The 7,623-nt window shown below is 40.6% G+C and overlaps 1 protein-coding gene across 1 annotated transcript; it reads right to left on the bottom strand.

The window, feature by feature from the left end:
- Nucleotides 1-853: 853 nt before the first annotated feature.
- On the bottom strand, nt 854-7,221 carry LOC310865128 (isoaspartyl peptidase/L-asparaginase). The gene is made up of 6 exons (XM_083774134.1): nt 7,026-7,221; nt 5,085-5,227; nt 3,196-3,359; nt 2,584-2,702; nt 1,687-1,797; nt 854-1,060 (listed from the first exon to the last, which is right to left on the bottom strand). Exons 1-6 carry the CDS (start codon nt 7,210-7,212, stop codon nt 855-857), a joined length of 930 nt encoding a protein of 309 aa, XP_083630260.1. The 5' UTR covers nt 7,213-7,221; the 3' UTR covers nt 854.
- Between the last annotated feature and the right edge of the window lie 402 nt (nt 7,222-7,623).

Genomic DNA, 7,623 nt, shown 5'->3' on the forward strand with positions numbered 1-7,623 from the left:
CCCCATTTACTCATTTGAAGGTCCAACATCACAGTACAATTGTAAATTTAATGTAGGCTGTAGGATGTAGGCTACTATGCCCCACCCATCTCAAGCCCCTTCTCCCTTACTTCAAAGCCCCAGTATGTTCATTGTGTGTTGATAATATACGAGAAGACCGTTGCTCAGCACTGATCAGGAGAGAAACGCATGAAAGTTGAAAACTTTGAAAGCTTTGAATCTCATACAATTGTGGAGTCTCATAAAAATGTTACACCCATCCACGTTTTAGATTATATTATTACCACTCCCCAAACAGAACATATCACCTTACAGAAATAAGGTGATTGATTTTGTCCTCGGAGTCCTACTAATACGTGAGGGGGCGGGGTGGGGTGGTTTTTAATTTACAGTTTTCATTTATTTTTAAATATTGTTGTTGGAAAATAAAGAGGAGGAGGGCGAAGCTGCTGCAGGACCGAGGAGACTAAAGAATCCAAACAATATTTAAAAATAAATGAAAACAGTAAATGAAAAAGAAGGACAAAATCAATCACCAGGAAAAAGGACGGGTGTTTTTGATAAATCTATCATGGTTAAAATGGAGTTTGAAGTTATAATGGGTTTGTATAGGAAGGGGGTGGGGCAGCTAAAATGAATATCAAATATCTAAATACTGAATCAAGTAACTTAAAAACTGTCTGGGTGTTCACATAAGACTGAGTAGAGTCAGTAGACGATGAAATGACCAAAAGGTTTTTTTTAAAGTGAAATATCCCTTAATCTATGGGATCTCAGTGACAATTCTAAACTACAATTCAGGAATAAATAAATAAAAATTAACTACATACATTATAGGAATGTTGTCAAATAAATCACTGTAATTCCTCTTGAAACTTGTCACTTGGGTCTAGTCCATACGACAGAACATCATTTTCCACTGCAGCCCAAGCCATTCGCTCTGTGGTGAAGTTGACCGCCCACTTCCCTGATGGCGTCACTGCTATGGCACCACCTCCACCCTGGACCCGCTCATCCATGTACCTCAGTGACACTTCCACAGCCTGGGACACCTCTTTACCTGTAGGAAGGAAAAACACATTCTGAGGTATTACTTTACTGGGGTATTTCCAATTTTTTGTACTTTGTAGATTTTAATTATAATTACACTTCAGCCCTATATACATTTCGGCCATTTGAAAATAACCGATCTATATTGCATCAATCTGTTGCGATGCAATGCACTGTGGGCTTGTAGATCTGCTATTTTCAAAAGATTTCGGCATAATGAGTACTTTCTACTTTTGAGACTTCAAATACATTTTGATACCAATACTTTTTGTACTTCATTATTGATTTGTACTATCAATAATTATAAGAAAAAGTCCTTCTGCACACCTACAATGGACAGGTGCGTCGGATAACTGGAACTGATAAGTAGAGAAAAAGAATCCCGCACACTGTTTTCACTTGAGTTTAGATTTTATTGAGCAACGTTTCGGTCGTCAGATGCCTGATGAAGGTCTGACGACCGAAACCTTGCTCAATAAAAATCTAAACTCAAGTGAAGACAGTGTGCGTGATTATTTTTCTCTACTTACTATCAATAATTAAAAAAATATATTTTTTATTTCCATGTTGCAGTATTGAGTATTTTCTTATGACACTGGTGCAAAAAAAGAATATTAAAAAGGAGTGATACTCAGCCTTTCTCCACGTGGAAAAGGATGAGCCTGGCCAGGGTGACTTTAAGAATTGACTCCCCATGGCCAGTACAAGATACTGCACCGCTATGGTTGTCTGCATATCCTCCAGAACCTGAATTACAGAAGAAAGGCCACACTTCACTTCACTTCACTTCAAGATGTATTCACCACCAATTAACCCATTGAGACTGGAGGCAATTCTACAAATGCCTATAAAGCAGACTTCTCAGGACCCAGAAAATGATATTTATTTGGCCACAGACCCCCATCTGAAAATGTTTTGTACCTGATCAGGGACACACAGAAGAGAATATTTGTGTTTTAAAATGCAATTACACAATCAATCAAACACTGTATGTCTTTAAATGTTTTGATGAATTGAACAATGTGGACCCTGTTGTAAACAAGTGTAATGCTTAATTGGGTCGTCCACTCACAGTTGACAGTCTTTGTATTGAGTTTGTGCTTAAAATGTACTGTAAATTCTACAAACTGTTAATAAATATTTCAATCAATCAATCAATCAGAAATGTTCAAAAATAGCGCTGTTGGAAAAATACCAAATGGAATGATTGATGGCTTGATTAACATGTTAATGTGACACTGTGACACAGGTGATTAAACGAAATCTGCCAAGAAATGCTGCTAAACAGATGTTTGGGTTATAAAGGTGATACAGACCATATACCAATAGAACCGACTGGGAAATTGTTTGGATAAAAACCTTCAGACTACGTTGCCATGGCAATGTTAAGGAATAAGGATGCCACTTTCTCACAACTAATATTTTAAATTTATGTAACTGATGTGTAACTGATATGCAACAATACACTCATAAATAGGCAAATAGAGACAGAACAGATACATTATGATGAATAACAACAGATAAGAGTAATACCAATGACAGGAGAATCTCCTACTCTGCCAACCATTTTATTCCTTATCCCTCCAGTTGATGTTGCACAAGCAACATTACCGGAACAGTCAACAGCAACTGCACCCACAGTATCATGGGCCCTGGAACAAATACATCAACAAATACATTTACAAATTAATACAAAAATCCCACCCGTGTGAAGTGAGGGGCGCTAATATATTAAAGTCTAACTCATAGGTGATGTAATGGTGATGTAAAACAAACGGTGCAAACACAAACATTAAATGCCATTAACAATAGAGACAATATGGCATAAATGACACATTATGACGTAAAGTTTCCCTTCATTGTCAATGCGTTTACAAAACATTACATTACATTACAAAACATTGAACTAAAGACAAACATTAAACCTGTATCGCCCCTCAAAAATGAAACCAAACAACAGCAATGCCTCTGCCAATTCCACTTCGCCAAATGAGATTAAGCATCTGAGCTATAAGCAGGGCTACTCTAGTCCACTTAGCAGGTCATAAAGTCCAACTAGATCCTCAAACCCTCAAAGTTGTCATGTTAATTAAATAAGTTGGTACTTAGGGAACGGGCAATCAAATAAACAATGCTGATACATACCACTGAGAATTAAAAAGTTCCTTCACTCCAGTCATATACTTCTTCTGTTTTTCCCACTCTTTTCTCTCATATTCAGTCACCAGGGTCTCCGTGGGAACTGTATGAACACCGACTCTCTCTGCAAACAGGTTTGCTCCTCTGCCTGTCAGCATGACGTGGTCAGTCTGTAGCAAAACACAATCGAGTTTCACACAGATCGTACCATGACAGCATATTCACACAATATACCGTTTTGGCAAGATTCTACAAATGTCGTTTGTTGTTCCAGGGACCCCCAGAAGCAAAGATTTTAGTTAAAAAATGATTGCTTTAAAATATATACATGTATATGTATTTGAAGGATTTGCATAAATCCTTCGCAATATTTGAAAAATATCAGATTTCGTGGTGCACTATGAGCTTGTACATCTGCTATTTTTGAAAAACCTCATGACACACACACTCATGTATAGTTAAAATCTAAAATGACACAGTTGCTTTCCCGCCGGTTTTAATGGAGTTGGAACAACAGATGTTCAGGAGGCGGAGGAACACACCTTGACCCTGCCCTCCACGCCACTCTCCGCCCTCCACGCCAATCCACCTGAGCCTACTTATACCTGCCCAAAACCACCCAGAATCCTCTATGCTTTCCGTATCCCCGCCACCACCACAGGCCCAGCAGCATCCCCACTGCTCCATCCCCTCCTCCCTCACTCTCCCTACCTCTCTTCCTTCCACAGGTTCCTACGGGGGGATTGTGTCCATATGTGCTGCGAGCTGATCACCACACGACCCCCTCCCCAAAGACCCCAGGGTCAGCGACCCCCCAGAACCTACGCCCCATTCCATTCATTAATTTCTTCATTCAATAAAATCCTTCAAACCTCCTCAATGGTGTTTTCATAGTGAAATCGGTTAAAACGCAATAGTGTAACTTTGACCAAAACTAAAGGTGGCATAAGAGCCACTGTGTTGTATTACTTATTTCAAACGCGTTTGAAAGTTGATGTTGTACTGAAGTGAATGGATAGGAGTAGCTTCCTTCAAAGTCATACAATGTTATGCTTTGGTTTGGAAAAAAGTCAGCATTGAGTCATACGGTAAGTCACACTCAATGAAGAGAAGACTGCCATATATTTTAGGAATTTGTGTATTGTGCAGTGCACTGTAGGCCTACTACTATGAAAGACAAGTGTTGTCTCCATAAATGTCTGGCACACAACAAAGTGCCAAAGTTGATTCAGTTGTCTCTCACTTTTGATATTTGCCTATAATCTCATTGAATAATTACTTGATAATTATTTTCAGGGCAAGATGACATACTTTACAACTTTGAGAGTTAGATGATGGTTTGGTCTTTGGTGTTCTATTTGGTTGCCCAGCAAGAAATAGTATTACTATTTACATTAAAATTATACAATTTAATTTACCTCCATTCTGGTCAGTTCATCGGTCAGTTACAATATGATAGTTTTACAGGAAATATTAAGTGCAGTCTGTGTTCTCATTTCTCAAACATAATTGTGAATTGTTTGATATTGTTCATTTACAAAATTCCGGTTTCAGCACCTCCAAGGAGAGAAGCTCCCTCGCATCCCTATTCTGGGGAGAACATTCGCTGAAATTAGCTGATCTACAAGCTAATAATGCATTGCAGCGCAACACGCTGCGAGCTTGTTGATCTGCTATTTTCATCAAAGAGATTTGGTGTAGAGGGGGAAAAAAAGAGCAGACCAATAAACAGAGCCAAGTTGACTAAGTATAGTGTTTAAGGAGTTTATGTTATAAACATTTCCAAAGGAAATCAGTGCATTGGTAACTTGCCTAATTAGCCTGCACCCCCCCCCCCCCCACCACCACCACCACCACCTTTGTTGAGAAGGTGAAACATTAAGAACAAAAATCACCTTCTCCATCACAGCCCGTGCAAGTGACACAGGGTTTGCGATGTTCTTTACTGAGGACACAGCTCCACTGGCAAGTGTCCTCCCATCCATGATTATGGCATCCAACTCTACTTCCCCATCAGTGTTTAGAACTGATCCATGACCTGCAATGAGAGAGTCACATTCTTCAGCTGGAGTCCAAGAACAAGGTTACAACCTCAAACGTACTCCTCTCGTGCTTTGGCCCCTGAGCTACATTCTGCAGACTAAAGCAACAGCTCTGACATGCCGATTTGCTTACATGTGTATTTATTTATTTCATTTACTGATCAATCTAGATAAAATGTGTGACTTGTGTGTTATTCAGCACCCTGGACAGAGCCCATGGCCACAGAGAAACCCGCTCGGCACAGGGTGTGGGAAGGCTCAGATCTCCCTCTGCTTGCCTTGGACTTGAAAACAGCACAATTATGTACTGTATACTACAGTATTGTGCATGCTGCTCTGCAGTATAGCATCCATTATATGACAAGTAAGACGCGCAAACGCGTGAAGCGAACGCAGCTTGTGTGTGTGTGGTTGTGTGTGCGTGTGTGTGTGTGTGTGTGTGTGTGTGTGTGTGTGTGTGTGCGCGTGTGCGTGTGCGTGTGTGTGTGTGTGTGTGTGTGTGTGTGTGTGTGTGTGTGCTACAGCTGCGCCCTGTGTGTGTGTGTGTGCTACAGCTGCGCCCTCTGGTGGCGGGCGGGTGGTGTAACAGTGGGACAGACACACACACAGACATTCAGCCCTTGCTGTCATAGTAAGTGGCTCACTGCGTTCGCAATCATTACCATGTAGTGTACTACATAGTCACATGTCACAATGAATCACAATGAGGTGTGTACAGTCAGTGTTCTTATTTCTGAACTGGCAGACACCGTTTCCACAGTGTCATAATAGGTTAAATACAGCTGCAGTTACGCAATTACTTGTGGCTGAGGGTACATTGAATTCAGTTGTACCAGTTAGCAAGCATTGAGAGAGAGAACACCATTGTTAGCTCTTCTTTCACGATACTAGGTTCATGAAACGATTTCTTCACAGTGTTTTCGATTACAATTTTCCTTTTACGATTTTACGATTTTCCTTTGACGATTTTCCTTTCACGATTTGTAAATACTAATACTCTATGGTGACGTGACACTAGTCCAGGGGTGCTGCAGAATACTGTGATAATATTTGGAATTCATCAATATCACTTCAGTTTAACCACTTAAACCCTCTATAATAACAATTGGTAAGACTGACCACCAAACCTCTTTGCCAAAATTAGCTGACCTAAAAGCTCGTTGTGAGCTTGTAAATCTGCTATTTTTGGTGAATGTTCCCCCCAGAATGTATGCTGGGTTCAAACAAAAATGTAAGGTTCTGTAACAATGTAATTCAGGGGTGCCTTGGACGAAAACGTTGGGGTAACCTGAGACACAAAAGTTTGAGAACCACTGCTCTAAACTAATGTGAGGTAAGAGTGAGAGAGCCTCTCCTGGATGGGGGATAAAGTAGACACGCCAGTGTAAACCTCTTCTGTCTACATATTTCATCCCGATTTCTGTGTCTTCCTCAGGTTTACCGTCACTCTCACTCCATGCAATAGAAACACCAACTCAGATTATACAAGCAGCCACAGCAACTCCCTCGATCCCATTCCCTGCATCCGCAATAAAATACCTTTTGCTTTACAACTCATCAAAGACTGTCTTGATCTTATTCTCCACAGCAAGGTGCAGCACTTCCTTTACACACTTCTATTTATTGCTTTGAACTTCTTCTCTTTTTTATTGCTCTTCTTTTCCATTTCACCACCTATTTTATTAAGTTCATGTTTTTTTCCCTCTTCCTGCTTGTTTTGTTTTGCTGTAAAAGTCAACTGATGACGTGTTCTACTGTACACCTGTCACCAATACCAATAGGTCTGATGCATACCTGCATCAAATGCAGTGTTATCTTCCATTGCCCTCACGGCCACCTCGACAGCATCCAGAGCACATCCTCCACTCTTCAGCACTGAAAAGCCTTGACGTGCTGCACTCTGCACTCCTTCAACAGACGGCTTGGACAGTTCTTCTGGGATGGCCCACGCCCCACCGTGCACAACTAGCACTGCTTTCATCTTTAAAAGAATCTGCACAGAAATAAAAACACAACAAAAAGGTTAGTGAACTTTCCCCAGCCATGGCAGATGATTTGTTTGATGATTATTGTTCAGTAATTTGCTTTCTATTCGATTTATGTATAGTATTCATGCACTATTCATGCACTATTATGTAGTAGTTATGTAGTAATCATGCACTATTGGTTGCATGATTATGATAGAGAAACCTTGCACACAGCCAGAGGGCGCCCAGGGCGGCCCCTGAAAAGTTGTCTAGCCCGGGGGCCCTTGGGAGGGTTAATCCGGCCCTGCATGCACACAGCACCTTCAAGCACCTCAATTGAGCTATAACAAACACACTGTGTTATTCTGTCTTACTATTTATTACTGCTATAATACATTGCTGCATGGAATATAGTCAAAGAGACT

This window comes from Protomyctophum parallelum (assembly GCF_964188405.1).
Source record: "Protomyctophum parallelum genome assembly, chromosome: 10".
Classification (NCBI taxonomy): domain Eukaryota; kingdom Metazoa; phylum Chordata; class Actinopteri; order Myctophiformes; family Myctophidae; genus Protomyctophum; species Protomyctophum parallelum.

What these genes read in the sequence shown, in the direction of transcription:
- LOC310865128 (XM_083774134.1), bottom strand. Translation starts at nt 7,212, where the DNA reads ATGAAAGCAGTGCTAGTTGTGCACGGTGGGGCGTGGGCCATCCCAGAA. An exon ending in CACGGGCTGTGATGGAGAAG is followed by an intron (nt 3,360 to 5,084) that starts GTGATTTTTGTT and finishes GTTTTGCTACAG; the next exon opens with ACTGACCACGTCATGCTGAC. An exon ending in AGGAGATTCTCCTGTCATTG is followed by an intron (nt 1,798 to 2,583) that starts GTATTACTCTTA and finishes TCTGTAATTCAG; the next exon opens with GTTCTGGAGGATATGCAGAC.